General features: G+C 29.9%; 1 protein-coding gene and 1 long non-coding RNA gene across 2 annotated transcripts; one reads left to right on the top strand and one right to left on the bottom strand.

The window, feature by feature from the left end:
• Window positions 1-3,208: 3,208 nt before the first annotated feature.
• On the bottom strand, window positions 3,209-4,012 carry LOC105771108 (cytosolic sulfotransferase 15-like). Its single transcript, XM_052630295.1, has one exon. The coding sequence runs from the start codon at window positions 4,010-4,012 to the stop codon at window positions 3,209-3,211; it is 804 nt and encodes a 267-aa protein (XP_052486255.1).
• Window positions 4,013-13,802: 9,790 nt separating this feature from the next.
• On the top strand, window positions 13,803-14,858 carry LOC128041230 (uncharacterized). The gene is made up of 2 exons (XR_008195942.1): window positions 13,803-14,281; window positions 14,694-14,858. It is a non-coding gene; the product is annotated as an uncharacterized LOC128041230 (long non-coding RNA).
• Window positions 14,859-17,571: the final 2,713 nt, after the last annotated feature.

The raw sequence follows: 17,571 nt of genomic DNA, 5'->3' as shown, positions 1-17,571 counted from the left end.
ATTTGTGCTTTTTTTATTTATTTATATCTACTTTGAATTTAAAACTTGGCAATTAGATCCATTTTAGGCTATAAACTTGAATTCTATCAAAATTTGATAATGTGACCAGCGTTAATGGAACATGACCGGATCGAATGGGCTAAGAACTGACCGATATAATGATTTGAATAAAAGGGTTGAACCGATTGACTTGAAACCTACTTAAAATTGATAAAAATTGAAAATGGAGACAAAAGTCAATAGTTAAATAGGTCGAACCGGTTTAATAATTTTTTTATTTTTAAATATTTTAATATTTTATGAATTTTTAATTAATTATTGTTGGTCTGGTAGTCAAACCAATTAAATTAGTTGAATTGGGAACCGATGGTATGATCTCTTCAACCACCGATCTGGTTATTAAAACACTAAATGTGACACTCTAAGATTGTATCACATCATCACCTGAAAACTTAGAGAATTTTTTGACTTAATATAATATTTGGCACTTGAACTTGACACTTTTTCCTAATTTGGTACCTAAACTTTTTTTTTTTGGGTCCAATTTGGTACTCAAACTTGACACTTTTTTCTAATTATGTACCTAAACTTGACATTTTTTCTTAAGTTGGTACTTAATCTTTTTTGGGGTCCAATTTGGTACCTTAACTTGTCTCTTTTTCCTAATTTGGTACCTAATCTTTTTTTTATTCGATTTGGTACTTGAACTTGTCAAACGTTTTACAAATTACCCCAATATACGAACAATGTTATTTTTTTATGAGGTAGCAAAAATAATCAATGTATGACCTACACGTGACAAATGATATGATATTCTTTTGTATTTTATATGTTCAATTAGTTTTAGCTTTATTTGTTTAATTAATTATTTTATTAATTGAAAATAATGAATTTCTTTTAATTTGGGTTTTTAAAACTCTTTTTTTTTCTTATTTAATATTATCTCGTTAAGTATAGCTCAATACCTATTTTTTTAACATGAATTTCCTCTTATACTGACAATATTTTTGTAGCATAACAAAAAAAATTTTAACACCGTTAGTATTTTGTGTAATTTGTATAACATTTAACAAATTTAGGTACCAAATTGAATCTAAGAAAAAGCTCAGGTACCAAATTAGGAAAAAAAATGTCAAGTTCAAGTACCAAATTGGGCCTAGAAAAAGTTTAGGTGCCAAATTAGGAAAGTGTCAAGTTCAGGTACCAAATTGGGCCAAAAAAAGTTTAGATACCAAATTAGAAAAAAGTATCAAGTTCAGGTACCGGATATTATATTAAGCCTAATTTTTTTTAATTTTCAAGTGATAATGTTGCACAATGTATCACATTATCAAACTTTTATATTTTTTAAGTTCATGGATTAAAATAAATCTAATTACCAAATTCAAATACTAAAATAGAAAAATATATATAATACCAAAATAAATCTAAATACCAACTACCAAAAGTTATATTAACTCTAAGTCTATATAACTTCAAACTAAAAGCTAATAAAATAGTTCTGCCGCTCCTTTCATCGCGAAAAAATATATATTAATAAATAATTCTAAAAATAAAAACAAGTCTGAAATGTAGAAAACAAACTCTCTAAGATAATTTTAATCCTAATTAATCTTTTAACTCTATAATTTTACTTCTTTCATATATTTTTATAAAATTACTATTTTAATGATTTAACCGTCATATTTTATATTTCATATTTCATTGTATAGATTATACATGTCAAGTTTGATGTAAATTAAAAATTTCTAATTATTTATTTTATATAAAAACTTTCAACTGCTCAATAAATGATAATATATACAAAAAAATTTAGATTGATATAATGATAGAGAATTAGATTAGCTTGAAATTTACATGCATTAAAAGTAAAATTATATCAATAAATTCAATAGTTGAATCTTTAAATTATTAATCGTTCAAAATATATAAGTCGCAAATAATTTTAAATTTTAAAATGCTTATAGGCCACTTTTTAATTTCATGATAAATTCACTTTTTAACTTATATTTTAACATTTTAGACATGTGTTACACTTACATATAAAATAATCAATAAAATACCAAAATTACTACCATCCATATTCAAAATTAATTAGAATAAACCATAAAAATGTGTGGGTTAAGCACCGTATCACCAACCCTTCTTCATTTCTTCCCTATTTTCTCTCCTCTATACTCACTCGCCTCACGTCCTCAAAAGGAAACTCATGTACATTAACATTATTTAATTGATCTGACCCTTAATCCACACCGACTCAAATATGAAATTATAAAAATATTTTTAAAATAAATTTAATATATATTTGTATATTTACTCAGCCATTCGAAGAAAGTTGATAAAAACATTACATAAATACACGAGCTAAATCCCAAAACAAAAGAAACGTCCAGCTCTGAAGCTCATATCTCAACGTGTAAGGAGGCTTGAAATCTTGGTAAAATGTTGGGATTAATGGGTGATGAATGTTTTAATTCATAATTATAAATTATCCAATTGGTACAACAATTATTTCGTAATTATATAAATTCACGGAATGCATCCTAGTTATAAAATTATTGAATTTCAAGCTCAATTCAATTCCGACATAAGTTATGTGATGAATCCATGTATAAATTAGTTATATGCTAAATTCGTCACAAACATGTAGAATTGTCCATGACTCTACCATTTACGAAATTTCAAATCTTTGCTTAGGTTTGAATTTGAATATTTTCTACTCATAGATGATAAATATAATTAAAAATATTGCTACATATTATAGACTTTTGAGTTAAATTCAACAAAAATTCTATTTTAATTGTTAAATAATAATTAGTTAAATTAAATCAACTTATTAAAAGGTTTAACTAAAACATGATTTAAGTGAAATGGGTCTACCAGATTAGACGGATAGTCTAACCTTCCGATTCGTTTACCTACACACATTTAGGTATGTATGAGAGATAGACCATCGGTTCATCAACTTTATTAAAAAATTCAAGGTGAAAATATAATTTTATTACAGCAAACAAAAGGTAGAGATAACAAGTTTACAGAGAAAGGAAATATTGAACATAACATAAACAAATATTATTAGCAACTTACTTGAAAGTTAAACCAGATCCACTTAATTTCTCTTCCAAAATATTACTTAAACGTTCTCTACAGTAGGAGAGAGATGATTAACATAATCACCCACTTTCCCACTCCTAAAAATAACTTATTATTAGGTATTATAGATCCCGGTTCTTCCAGCTTTGTTGACTTCAAATCTTTCAAATTGTTGAAAGCGCAAAATCAACAATTTGATTAACCATACTGTTTTCTCTTCTTCGATAGAGAAAGGAAATCCTAAGAATGCAGCCAATCTCTTTGTTTGAGCCACTGGATCTTCCTTCAGCTCTTCATATCTCAAGAACAATACATTCGATGGCTTCTCCAAGCTCATGTTCCAGTACCCTAAAGCATGGTCCCAAAAGGGTCCATACCCTTCTTCACCTCTACAAAACATCTCAAAATGGTCTTCCACTGACCGATCATCCATAAATCTAAGAAAGTGCCAAAGTGAGACAATGATGTCAAATGGATTACGGATTATGTAAACAATCCGACAATTTGAACGTTTGATGGAATCGGCTAACATTGGATACGGGAGATGAGTAGAAAACAACCTTGGAGAGGATATTGTAGAGAGATCAGGATTAGGATTTTTTTTGTAAAGATGGATATCCAAATAAGGAACCAGTAGATGAGGATTTGTAGAGTTCAAGGGGGTGTTTGAGAACGTATAATGATGGCGGTTGACGATGGAAAACACCAAAGCTTTCAGCCAAGTGGTGCCAGATTTGCGCTTAGATACAACAATGATATCATCATCAAGAGCCTGGAAATTTTTCTGAAATGCGATTATGGATGAAGTGGGAACACTCCGAGAAGGGATCCAAAAGCCTTGGAATTGGGTTAAACCTAGATCATCTGCATTAGATGCTGCAGCAGAAGGTGTTCCCAGGCTACTTTCCTTGCTCTCCATAATATTGTAATTGCAATGATTTAGAACAATCAGTATAATATATATACTATTCTTGCTCAAAAATCACAGGTGCGGTAATAATGGTTTTTTTTATATCTATTTATTAGTCTAATTACGTCTTCTAATGGTTAAATAACTGAAAACAACAACATTTCTGAAGATTAGTTTATTAGTATTTGGGTTGTTGCGGAGTCACGGGTTTTAAAGATGTTTCATACCCATGACAAGAATCGAACTCTTAATCAATGGTTAATGTATGAAAGACTATTACCATCTCATCTAACTATCGTAGTTACTAATTCATTGACTTTGCATCACTACAAATTTGATTATTTTATTCTATCATAATCAATTAATGACTATGTCTCAAATGATTGAGGCTTTAATTTTCTTTTTAATTTAAGTTTATCTTTAATAAAATATTTTTGCTCAACAAAAAAAAATTATCTCAGTCAAATGCTTCATTGTTTAAGTACTCAAATTCTTAATAATATCACTCTATAATCTTATTTTACCTCTCGACAAAATTTTAAAAATAATCTAAAAACCCAATATCTAACATGTTGATGGTCTCAAAATTCTTAATAATTAATTTTGGTTATATGTCATAATTCTTAATAATTTTCAAATAACTTTATAATTATTTGGAAAAACATGTTTGAGATGAATCTACATAAAGAGTTGTCCACTTTTAAATGAACTAGTTATTTTTTGTCTAGATTCATCCTGGTCGTGTTTATTCAAATAATAATTAAAAACTATTTACTTTTAAGATGTTTTAAAAATATTTGTTGACATAACACATTACGTGTCACTATCTACTTGTTTTGTTAGTCACGCCATCACTTAACGGTAGAATGAATTTTTAACGAAACGATCAGTTTATTGTTTGATCTAATGTACATAAATTAATTTGTTATTTTTTTAATAGAGTGAGCAAAATGCAATCCAACTCTTAACGTAGGTCCTCCATAATATATTTTCCCAATTTTTACTTAATTATTGTCATATGTGTAATCTATAAGGTAGATCGATACAACATTACTTTAATTCACACAATATAACATCCGCGGGCTCAAAAAAGAAATACTTGTTTAATCATTCGGACTCAAATAGAATAGATCTAAATTGTAAAATAATTTATTTCAAGCTCAATCTAATTTCAATATAACTTAAGACATCATCTAAGCAAAGCAAGAAAATTCTTGTCAACTGGAGTTGTAATGCCAAATTCATCGCATACATATAGAATTGTCCATAACTCTGTCATTGATGGAATTTCCAATCTTTGCTTGAGTTTGAATCTCTATAATTTATATATTCTGTTCATAAACGATAAATATAAATATAAATATAATTTATTTTTATATATTATGCTTTTGATTTAAATTCAATTAAAATATTTTTTTAATTATTAAGTAATAATTATCGATTAAGTCTTAACTTGATTGGTATGAACATTGTTGCTAATGCAGAAGAACATAGGTTCGAATACGTTGAAGCGTATTGTTCTCCTATTTATAAGTCGACCCTAACGACTTATAAAGCCCTAGGGAATATTTCAAATTTTTGGGCCCACACGGCCACAGTTTATTCGATCAATTCCGCGGGGCATCTGTTTTCTCCAAGATTGATCTCCGTTCTGGCTACCATTAGCCCAAGGTTAAAAAGACTGATGTGTACAAAATTGCTTTCAGGACCTGTTATGGACATTATGAGTTCCTGGTTATGCCTTTTGGGTTGACAAGTGCTCCGGCTTCATTCATTGATTTAATGAATCGAGTGTTCCAACCGTATTTGGATCAGTTTGTTGTAGTCTTTATCGACGACATATTGTTTTATTCCAAGACTGAATCTGAGCATGATGAACACTTTTGTACGGTCTTCAGATGCTCCGAGAAAAACAACTGTATGCTAAGTTTAGCAAATGTGAATTTTGGTTGCAGGAAGTCTCCTTTCTGGGGCATGTGGTGACTACTGGGGGATCTGCATCGATCCCAAGAAAATTGAGGTTGTAGTCGAGTGGAAACAGCTGAAAAATGTGACTGAACTTCAGAGTTTCCTAGGTTTGGCGAGTTACTACTGAAGGTTTGTCGAGGGATTTTCCCTGATTGCATCACCTCTGACGAAGCTACTACGTAAGAACACCCTGCTTGTATGGTCTGATGAGTAGCAGTTGGAAGCTCAAATTAAATCCGACATAAGCTCTGTTTTGGTTCAAATTTGAATTGGGTTGGGAGTTTGTAGTCCAGCCCAAACCTCGTTCATATTTGCAAAAGATTAAGCCAAACTCATTTTAAGTCCTACCCATATTTTAACCAGGTCTAATTTTTTGTCCAAACCCATTTTTCGAGCCTAATATTTTTGCCTAAACCCTTCCAAAATTCGGGTAGGCCTTTGGCCAGGGCGGGTAACCCGATTCATGAACAGGTCTACTTCAAAGTAATTATAACAAAATGTAATTATTAAAATAATGAAAATTTTAATTATAATTAATTATAATTTCTTTTCCAATACAAAGAATTCTAATTTTTTTGTCACATAAATTTAAGGTGGTTACTTGAATAGTAAATGTGATTTGCCCTATTTTTGTCACTTAATTTTTTCCATTTTAATCACTTCCGATTAATATAATTGTTCAGATTAATTATTCTACCATTTTTTTACTATAAATAAAAATCATTTGCCTCAGTGTTCTTCTTTTGAAGCAGAACTGTGAGATATTCTTGACGAACTCCTCATTTTGTTAAATAAAGGATACAGACAAGCCACAGTTTAAACAAATAATGCCGATGTGGCCATGGCCTTGTCAAATAAAGAGATGGAAGATGCAAGTATTACAATTATTAAAAAGGTTCAAAGGATCATGTGTTCTGAAGGACTGTGGAGGATTAGAGTGGTCTCTAGAGAAACAAATATGATTGCAGACCGTTTAGCAAAGGTTTGTCTTGCATGGAAGTCGAGTTTACAAATATTTGATATGCCTCCTAATGAGGTTTTAGAGGATCTTCAACTAGATAAAGTCCATGGAGTGATTGAGTATTTGATATGATGTAATTTTTTTTTTTTTACTTTTCACAAAAAAAAAATATTTTCCCCTTATATATGCCCTTTTAGTGCCCTTCCAATCATATCGTTCCATGTGTCATTAGATACTTAACCAAAAGGTGAGGTGGCTTCAGAAAATGGTATGATAACAAATTTATCTCTCAACTTTTATGTATTGTGGCAATTTAGTCATAATTTTTTTAAAAAAATTAACCTCACCATTACATATTTCTCGGTTCTAATTCTAAAAATATATAATACATAAATATTTTTATAAAAATAATAAATTTAAAAATATATAAAAATACATTGTATTTTATTAATCTAATTTTTTATACATTTTACAAATAAATTTTCAACCCCTCAAATTTTTTTTTTTCAAAAAACCTTAGAACTCTGTACACTTCTCTTTTTAGCGTTGCTGCTGCTTAATGCTCGAGCACCAGCATCAATGCTATCGCTAATTGGGAAGGCAACCATTTCTTTTGAACTCGCTCCAAAAGATCGTCACTGCCTATGCCATTGGTTCTCACCGCCTTTAACCACCCATGGAGGGATTAGACTATAGCGTCTCCTTGTGGTAGTCTTCCTCCTAACCGATTCTAATTCTCGAATGAAGCTTGGTTTTGAGGAAACCATAAAATCCCTTGTTATCTTATTTTCTTTTCTCCTTTAGTTTTTCTTTGGGGTCTCCTAACTCCTTTCTATCCTTAGCTTTGGGGTTTAGGGACCGGGATGCTCACAAAATGGGAGCTAGGCAAGTGGGTTTGGATTATTCACAAGTGTCGCGTATATGTAAAATTAATATACTATGAAACATTATTTAAATTTTTGAAGTGGGATAAGAGGGTATGGAGGAATTCATTTTAAGGTTCAAGAACGAAAATATTAAATACAGTTCAGAGCAAAGCAAATTAAATGAATATAAATAAAACTAGAATGAGAAAAAATTCACTTAAATCTTGTTCGCCATATATATGTGTAAGTGTCATGGGTCGGTTGACTATAGTATAAATAGTGTCCTATGGAGATCTTCATATTAAATGGGGTTCCTTTAACCCACTTGAATTGGTCCTATACGAAAAATAAGTGACGAAGTTAATTTACTTGAAGCCTTAGTGGCCCAGCAAGCACTTATGGAAAATTAGAACTACCATTGTAAATAGGAAAAGTCATTTTAGAATATTTGTAATATAATAAGATTTGATTTTGTAATCTTGGGAATTATGTAAATCCCTTAATTGTAGATATGCTTCAATCTTGTTCATTGATATAAAGATAGTTGTACGTTGGATTTAGGGGAGCTCAACTATAAATAGAGGGTCTCCTCCTCATTTGTAATAATCTATTGTATCCTATTCTTTGAGTTAAAAATATATTGAGAGCATTTATTCAAACAACATGCTTTGCTTTTCTGTAACTATTATGTTCTTTCGAGCATTTTTTTTGTCTTTGAGTTGTTTTTATTTTATAATTCGATGCCTTGGAGAAGTTCTACGAGAATTCTTACTTTGCAAGAGTTAGGCTGATTTAGGCGCATTTAAAGCGAAGAAATTATTTAAGACCACACGAATTACGAGATAAAAAATCTAACCTCGTGACATAAATATGAAGTTGATTTTTCTAAATTTTGGATAATTACAAATACAATATACTCATAAATATAATTATATATTCAAACAATTACAACTTAAATTTAATTATTTATGAAATTAAAAATTTCCACTAAAAGCATATTGAATACAAATCCATAAAAAATGTTATTCATATACAGTGAGTGGTTTCTAACTCTTACAGCACGTTTGGCTCGCTGTATTGGAATAGAGGCATAATGGAATAGAGGCGTAATGGAATAGAAGCGTAATGAAATAGAAGCGTAATGGAATAGAGGTGTAATAGCAAATCAATTGTTTGATTGAGTGTAACGGAATAGAGGCGTAATAGTATTCTTGTGTTTGGTTGAATAGAATCGAGGTGTAATAGCATGATGGAAAAAACTAAAATGACTAGAATACCCTTAGCATAAATTTGTTTGGGTAAATGATTATTGTTATTGTTATTTAAATTTTAATAAAATTATTAATATCAATAATAAATAATTTAATCATATTTTAACATAATTATTATTAAATATATTATAATTAAAATATATAATTTAATAAAATTCTTAATAATCAATATTCTTATATGAATTTACTCAAATCATAATATATGATACCATAAAATATAATTTAACATAATTATTATTAAATATATTATAATTAAAATATATAATTTAATAAAATTCTTAATAATTAATATTCTTATATGAATTTACTCAAATCATAATATATGATACTATAAAAGATAATTTAACATAATTATTATTAAATATATTTTAATTAAAATATATAATTTAATAAAATTCTTAGTAATCAATATTCTTATATGAATTTACTCAAATCATAATATATGATACTATAAAAGATAATTTAACATAATTATTATTAAATATATTTTAATTAAAATATATAATTTAATAAAATTCTTAATAATCAATATTCTTATATGAATTTACTAAAATCATAATATATGATACTATAAAATATAATTTGAAATAATTAATATTAAATATATTTTAATTAAAATATAAGATTTAATAAAATTTAAAATAATTATAATAATAAATTTTCTTATATGAATTTGTATAATTTAAAATAATAATTATTAAATATAATTTAATAATAATATATAATTTCATAAATTCTTGATAATAAATTTCTTATATGAATTTATATAATTTAAAATAATTAATATTAAATATAATTTAATAATGATATATAATTTAAATAAAATTATTGATAATAAATTTTCTTATATGAATTTATATAATTTAAACTAATTAATATTAAATATAATTTAATAATGATATATAATTTCATAAAATTCTTAATAATAAATGTTCTTATATGAATTTACTAAAATCATAATATAACTTGAGAATTATATTCGCATAAACATAATTAACTTATATTAAGAAAATGTTAGATGAAAATGAAATTCTACATCATAATCCATAAGTTATATAGTTTTACAACATCAAAAAGTTTGAACATTGATTTTTAATGGTCAGAAAGAAATCTTCTGACCCATTCCAATCGTGCAGCAGAAGGTAAACTAAAGAAAATGAGCATTTGAGTTGGATGATCTGGAATTTTACTCAAAGCTCGATGCCGCACATCATCGGTTAAACCTTCAATTTCCCATAAGGTTGAATATAAATTTGTAGCTTTCTCTTGGATGATCTGGAATTCTTCTGACTTCTGCTGAACTACCACATCGGAGGCAATACTCCTACTGATTTAATCGTCAATGGCCCGTATGTTTTCGGCCAATAAAGTGGCAGCCTCATTAAATGAAGAAGACATATTATCACGAGCATCAGATTTCTTCTTTTTCTTGTTTGAAGATGAGGAACCCCTTTGGTCTATTCCTCGTCACGGCTACGCAGCAGAAACATCCATGTCATCCAAAGAGACGTCAGCTTCGCAGTCATAGAATGAGTTTCTTTTTTCATCCATATCTGTAGTAGGTACACCCTCAGCATTTATTTCTTCAAGAACATTAGCAGCTGTTTGAGCATCTTTCCCAGTCGCTCGATCTCTTGCGTATATGGCAGTTAGCTGGTCGTAGTAATGGAAAGAATGATGTCTAAATTGAGCGGCTTCTTTATGACTCTAAAAAAATGAGGAAATCATATTAGTTATAAGTTTGGTAAAAATAAGATAATAAAGACTTGAAATAATCTTACCTTTAAATAGGAGTCCTAAACCGCATCTTCAGCAACAACAAGCTGCCTATGCTCGTCCCAACCAAAACCGCTATTGTTTTGGCCATTAAGTATGTCATAGACGATTGACCACTCCCTTTTTAGTAACCTAATCCTCGATTCAATATTAGGTTTCGCCTTCAACATTGCATTTGGTAAAGTCTTTTGTAGCATTCTTTCCAACTCGTTTAAATAACCGGCTTTGAACTCGGTATTAGCATTAAATGTTCCAACATTGTACAAGTCCACTATGCAGGAAACCAATGCTGCATCTTCTTCTGGAACCCATTTTCTTTTGGTTCCTCGAGAAGCTTGAGAAGACGCATTTGATTCTGGAACACCTGACATAATTATCTTAAGAAAAAAAAACAAATTATATTAATTACTATTTTAATATCATGAATCAAAAGCTCCATACCACAAAAATTTAAAATTATAATACATGCTGAATGAAAAGAAATTAAATTATAATTCAATAAGTTTAGTACAATACAAAAAACAATTCAAACACCAAAAAAGTTTCACAAACTAATTTCTAGATGCTTGCCATTCATTGAACATTTGGTTGGGTAGTTCTATCCTCCAAGTAGCCCAAGCATCCGATGGATGAATATTTGAGATATTCAGTTCATCGTCATCCACCACATTACTAGGTAATCCTTCTCCCACCTCCGCTTCAATAGGGTCAATACTCATATGGGTTCGAATAAAATTATGGAGCAAACAACATGCAATAATAATTCTATTGTGCACCCTTACAGGATAGAATGATGGGCTCCTAAGTATTCCCTATCTAAGTTTTAATAACCCAAAGCATCTTTCAATAACATTGCGTGCTGAGGCATATTTCATATTAAAAAACTCTTGCAGAGAACTTGGCTGATAACCCTAACGCCACTCGTTCAAATGATATTGTTGTCCTCTAAAAGGTGCAAGAAATCCCTTACAATTTGTGTATCCAGCATCAACTAGATAATAACAACCTATAAAATAATTTTTTTTAAATGATTAATTCAGCACAAAAAATTTGATCTTAATGAATAATTCAAAGTCCTCTAACTATCCACTTTACCATGAGGAAATTTTAGTCCATGTCTTCTACTAATGGCATCTCGAAGAACTCGTCCATCAGCAACTGAACCTTCTCAACCAGAAAGAACATAAACAACACTACACCAAAACAGGCTTTTAGCGGCAGTTTTAGTGGCGTTTGGATAAAAAACGCCACTAAAAATCGAGCATTAGCGGCGCTTTATGTAAAACGCCGCTAAAGATAGAGCATTAGCGGCGCTTTAGGGAAAGCTCTGCTAAAAATGAGAATTAGCGGTGTTTTTTGAGAAAATGCCGCAAAAAACCTATGCCCAACGGCATCGTTTTAAGACCATTTGGGGCTTTAGCGGCGTTTTTTGAAAAGCGTCGCTAATGCTCTGGGCTTTAGCGGCGTTTTTGGAAAAGCGCCGCTAATGCTCTGGGCTTTAGCGGCGTTTTTGGAAAAGCGCCGCTAATGCTATTTGCTTTAGCGGCGTTTTTGGTAAAGCGCCGCTAATGCTCTTGGCTTTAGCGACGTTTTTGAAAAAGAGCTGCAAAAACATTTTATCTGTCTAATTACTATTTAATTGTTTATTTATATTAATTAAAATTCAATTTATTTTTAATTGAATATTTGTTAAAAATGGAAAAATTAAAATACTATTATTTAAAATAATTTTAAAATTTTTGGGTACATGGTATTGATTTTTAATTTATATATTAAATAATTTCATATATAATTGTAAAAGATACGATAGTATTAATTTTAAAATATTTAAGTAATTGTCATTATAGTTTAGGGTTTAATATATATGGTTTAGGGTATATGGTTTAGGATATATGGTTAATTTAGGATTTAAGGCCGGTTTAGGAGTTAGAATTTAGGATATATGGTTTAGAATTGTAAGGTTTATAGATTATGGAATTAGGGACTATGGATTAGGGGTTCTGGTTTAAGGGTTGTGATTTAGGGGTTAGGGATTAAGGGTTAGAGATTAAGAGTTAGGGATTTAGGGTTTATAGATTTGATGTCAGGTTAGGGTTTAGGGTTTAGATTAATTAGTGTGTTTTAATTTATATTAAATAAGGTTTAGGGGTTAGTAGTTAGGGGTTAAAGGTTGGGGTTAGGGGTTAGATGTTGGGGGTTTGTGGTTAGCGATTTAAGGTTTAGAGATTCGGGGCCGAGTTAGGGTTTTGGGTTTAGATTAACTAGTTTTTTGAATTTATATATATTAAATGGTTTAGGATTTAAGGTTTACTTGAGATTTGTTAAATGATGAAATTTTATACAATCAATTAATGCTTTTATATTTAAAAATATTTAATATAAACCATTTGATATATTTAAATATTAGATTTTAAAAAACATTGATAAATAAATAAATAAAAAGTAATTGATATGGATAGGTAACTATCTATTTTGGATAGACTAAATTATAACAAATAAAATGAAATAAAAAACTAAAATCATTTCACATCGAACATTTAGCAATATATATAGTTATATTTTAGTTAGGAAGAAATATCTCTAATAAAATGGAGATTAGATTGGAAAAGAATAATATAAAATCATGATTAACGTCTCAATCTTACATTGGATAATTCTAACTTAATAATTAAATACAACTATTTAATCATTTGTTTTCTTATTAAAATATACGATATTTATTTGAAAGTACTTGTTTTTTATAAAAATCAAGTTTATAAAAAATAATAATAATAAATATTTTATAAAATCACTTAACTAATAATTTTTAGTAGACAAAATAAAATATTTTTAGCTGAGTAAAATGAGATCTTTTTGTTCAAAATAAAATGATTTTTTGCGGCATTTCTATAAAAAATGCCACAAAAGATAAGCATAATATAGAAATTTTCAAAACCCTGCCGTTTCAAAATCTCTTTTTTTCCCACTTTTCCTCCTCCCAGTTTTCCCTCTCCTATTTTCATTTTTTTTACTCTCAGAATAAATAAGATTTTGAATCTTCCACAAATTTCTCTCTTTCTTTGTTCTCTGTTGAAATGTAGTAACGATTGAATTGAGGGGGAAAAAGAAGATTTTAATTGCTTAAAAACTCTTTTTCAAAAAAAAAAATTGGAGTTAAGTTTGACAGACGGTTGTGCGTGGATTCGGAGTGCAACCTAAGTCCGATGGCTACAACTTTCAGTCCAGGTCGGAGCCCGGGGGTTCAATGCTTCAGTTAGGAGCAGGCAGTTGAGTGTCGAGGCTTAGATCTTCGTCGCTTAAGAAGCCACCGGAGCCGTTTCGTCGTGCGGTGGCAGATTGTCTTTCGTCTTCTTCGCTTGCAGCGGTGGTTGGAGGAGTTAGCTCGCATCACCAAGGGGGTCCTTTGGTTTTAACTGAAGCTTCAAGGACGCTTCAGGTTCGTAATTTTGGTTGGATTTAAATTTTTTTGTTTGTTTGTTTGATTATTAGTAAATGGGAGAAATCTAAATAAGAAGAGAAGTTATGCACAGTTTCATTTAGAGTTAGGTCAATCTGATTTTCTTCTCCATTTTTCACAAGAATTTCAGTCTTGGGGTTCAATTCAAGGTACATCTCTAATTTGCTTAATACTATATATATACACATGAAGAAGCTTCTCTATGTTTTCGCATTGTGCTTTTTAACATGCCTTCTGCAGTTCAGGATTGTTCTGCTACTATTTACATAAATACAATAGTAGCAAAAAAAGAAGTAATGAATGAAGAAAATAGCGTATTAGAAGAATTTGAAAAGTAGTGAATGAATGGTAATTTTCACAGAATCTTTTGACTTCTAGCTTCATTTTACAGGGATGGTGAAATGAGAGCGTTGTTCATGCATACCTTAAACAGAACCAAGGACCATTTTTCGCAACATAAGTATTAAGTACTGGCTGAGCTAAGTTTGTAATTTACTGTTAAGAAAAATGGATTTTGCTATGATTAAAAATTTAACATGGGCTATGTTGTTAATCATTGTTCTGTCTTTTTTCCTTTTTTTTTTTTGTTATTACTTGTCTACTTCAGTTTAAAGTGAGAAAAGGGTTTATTTAGTGTCCTTTAATCATCATTTTGGTGGCCATTAATGAGTAAACGGGAGCGTGTAGGGCATCAATGACATAACTTTATCATAAATATGCTACATAACATAATGTGTCGGATTTATATTCATATCTGATACTTGTTTTGTGTTTGGTGCTAGATATTGCTTTGTATTGTTCATGATTTATCTTTTAAATAACAATATTATTAGAATAACTCCATGAAAGGGGTTGAGAAGCATATAATAATTACATGGCTAAAGTGATGCCTTTTATTCACATGAATCAATGATGCAAAGCCAAAAGATACTTATTCATGACTTAAATTTTATTAATTTTGGGTAAGCTACAATTATGCTTTAAGTTTTATTTTGGTCATCTAATTAAAAAATTACAAAATAGTTATCCAAATTGTATTTGTTTTTTTGTTTTTTTTTTGTCTAATTTTGTTAAATGTCGTTGACTTTGTGATGAAATGGCAGTTCTAAAATCTTCTATTTTCCTTTTTGTTCTAAACTCCTTCCCCATAGAGGATGGATTTGGGAAAGTAATGGAGGATAAGAAAGGAGAATACAAGAGAAAAAAGAAAAAAAAGTTAGGGAAAGAAAGATGAAAAAAGGTTATAATTAGTTTGTTTTTAAATTACTTTTTAAGGCATGCACTTTTTAAGGCATGCACTTTATACAAAAAAATATGTCCTCTACATGAAATTACTTGTTTTTAAACTTCTGTTTTGCTTATTCTTGGGTTTCCTGTTTCACTACCCAGTCCCGATCAACTGTACGAGAAGTGCCGCGATGAAGTGTTTAAATGTGGGAATATCTCCATTGGATATCCTTTCTCCAGAGGTGATCGAGATCCAGAATGCGGACATCCTGGTTTGGCACTTCACTGTGACGTTTTTACTAATACCACTAAGATTGAAATTGTTGGTGTAAAGTATGAGGTGCTGGACATCCATCATGAAAATCAAATTCTAAGGATTGCGAGGGAGGACTTCATCAAGAATGGCTCTTGTCATCCTCAAATTCCAATTCAAGATTCGATCCTGAATTCTGAGCCATTCGTTCTCGGTTCTGGAAATACCAATCTTACTCTGTCTTATGACTGCCAATCTTCATCGAGTTTTGGAATCTTCCCTTGCAATTCTTCAAATTACAACAATGTTTCCATAACTACAGATAACATTCGTCCAGATGGATGTTCAGCTAATCTTAGAGTCCCGATTCTTCAATCTTCCTGGGAAAGACTTCGAAATGATTCCTGGATTTGGAAGAAGCATTGGAAACAGGATTTGAGGTGCAATGGAAGGAAGATACGGAAGCCTGCCGGAAGTGCAATGCTTCTGGTGGAGCCTGCGGTTTTGACAAGTCCAACAATCAAACATTCTGCTACCGCCCATCAGGATTTGAGAGTTCCCCAGATACCAACGAATGCCATCGAGCCCTTCTCCCACCATCCCCAACAAATTCTGGATGCAATAATACCAGAGGTATGTATGTACTTTCCATTTATACAATTCAACATGTTATTTATTTTCTGTTTTAAGATAGTAATATTAATTTGATGTGAATGTTTAACTCAAAAAAAAAAGGAGTTGAAATTATTTAAATAATTGAAATCGTAAAGTAACTAATTTATTGCTTTGTGTGGTATGTTGTAATTTAATAGGTGGGTCCAAATCCAAGTTGAAGCTGACTCCAATAATCATAGGTATGAAACTGTTTGATGGGTAATAATGTGGTTTGAATTAACTATATATCTTCTAAGCACACACTAAATACATCACTAAATACATCACAACTACTATAATTGTAGTGTTGAAATAGCTTTTAATTAAGTTGATTTTACCAATAAAATAAAATAAAAAACAAGAATCGAATATCAAAAAATTCGAACATAGAAGAAGTTAATCAATTGCTTGCAAAAACTCTTCAAGGTCTATCTCTTTTCATCTTCTTAATTAATTGTTGATCTTCCCAATGGTCGCCTACCAAAGAAAACGACATTTTGCCAATCAAACTAGGTATGGTTTTTTATATATATTCTTTTCTTTTGACAAAGAACTTGAGGTTGAACTGATTTGACTAAGGACTTGGAGTTGAACTAATTTGATTCTTGTTTTTTATTTTATTGGCAAGAAAGATAAAATATTTTATTTATCAAATAATCTAAAAGATTTTTAATTCTTATGCTTGTTGATAAAGTTGGCGATTTTGAGTGGTTAATTCAGAAATCTCCATTATCTTAGACTTGCAAAGTAGAACAGAACACTAACTATTTTGGTCCCTTTTAATAGAAACTGTCTTAAAAGTTGCATTTGAATGAATCTGAAAATTATATAATCCTAAACTTAGTGTTCCTGAACACAATTATAACATCTTTTCTTAGCATATAAACTTAGCATGATCAAGTCAATAATCAGTTTAATCTTTTTAGGTTTGGAGCCATCAAACACTGGTGGTGTTGTCTTCTTTATGGTTCAGACTGCGAGAGTGGAGTGGAGTATAAATGAGACAGATAACTACAGCAAATTGGTGTATGTATAGGAAGCTTAAATTTTTATTTTGTAGCATTAAGTTTTCTGTAGCATTAAGTTTTTATTTTGTATGCATTGGTGTATGTGATTTTATCATAAGGATAAATGT

This window comes from Gossypium raimondii, chromosome 5, assembly GCF_025698545.1.
Source record: "Gossypium raimondii isolate GPD5lz chromosome 5, ASM2569854v1, whole genome shotgun sequence".
In the NCBI taxonomy this organism is placed as follows: domain Eukaryota; kingdom Viridiplantae; phylum Streptophyta; class Magnoliopsida; order Malvales; family Malvaceae; genus Gossypium; species Gossypium raimondii.
Note: the sequence above shows the minus strand (reverse complement) of the source record. Positions and strands in the feature narration are given on the sequence as shown.

Coding starts and splice junctions, on each gene's coding strand:
- LOC105771108 (XM_052630295.1), bottom strand. CDS start 4,012: ATGGAGAGCAAGGAAAGTAGCCTGGGAACACCTTCTGCTGCAGCATCT.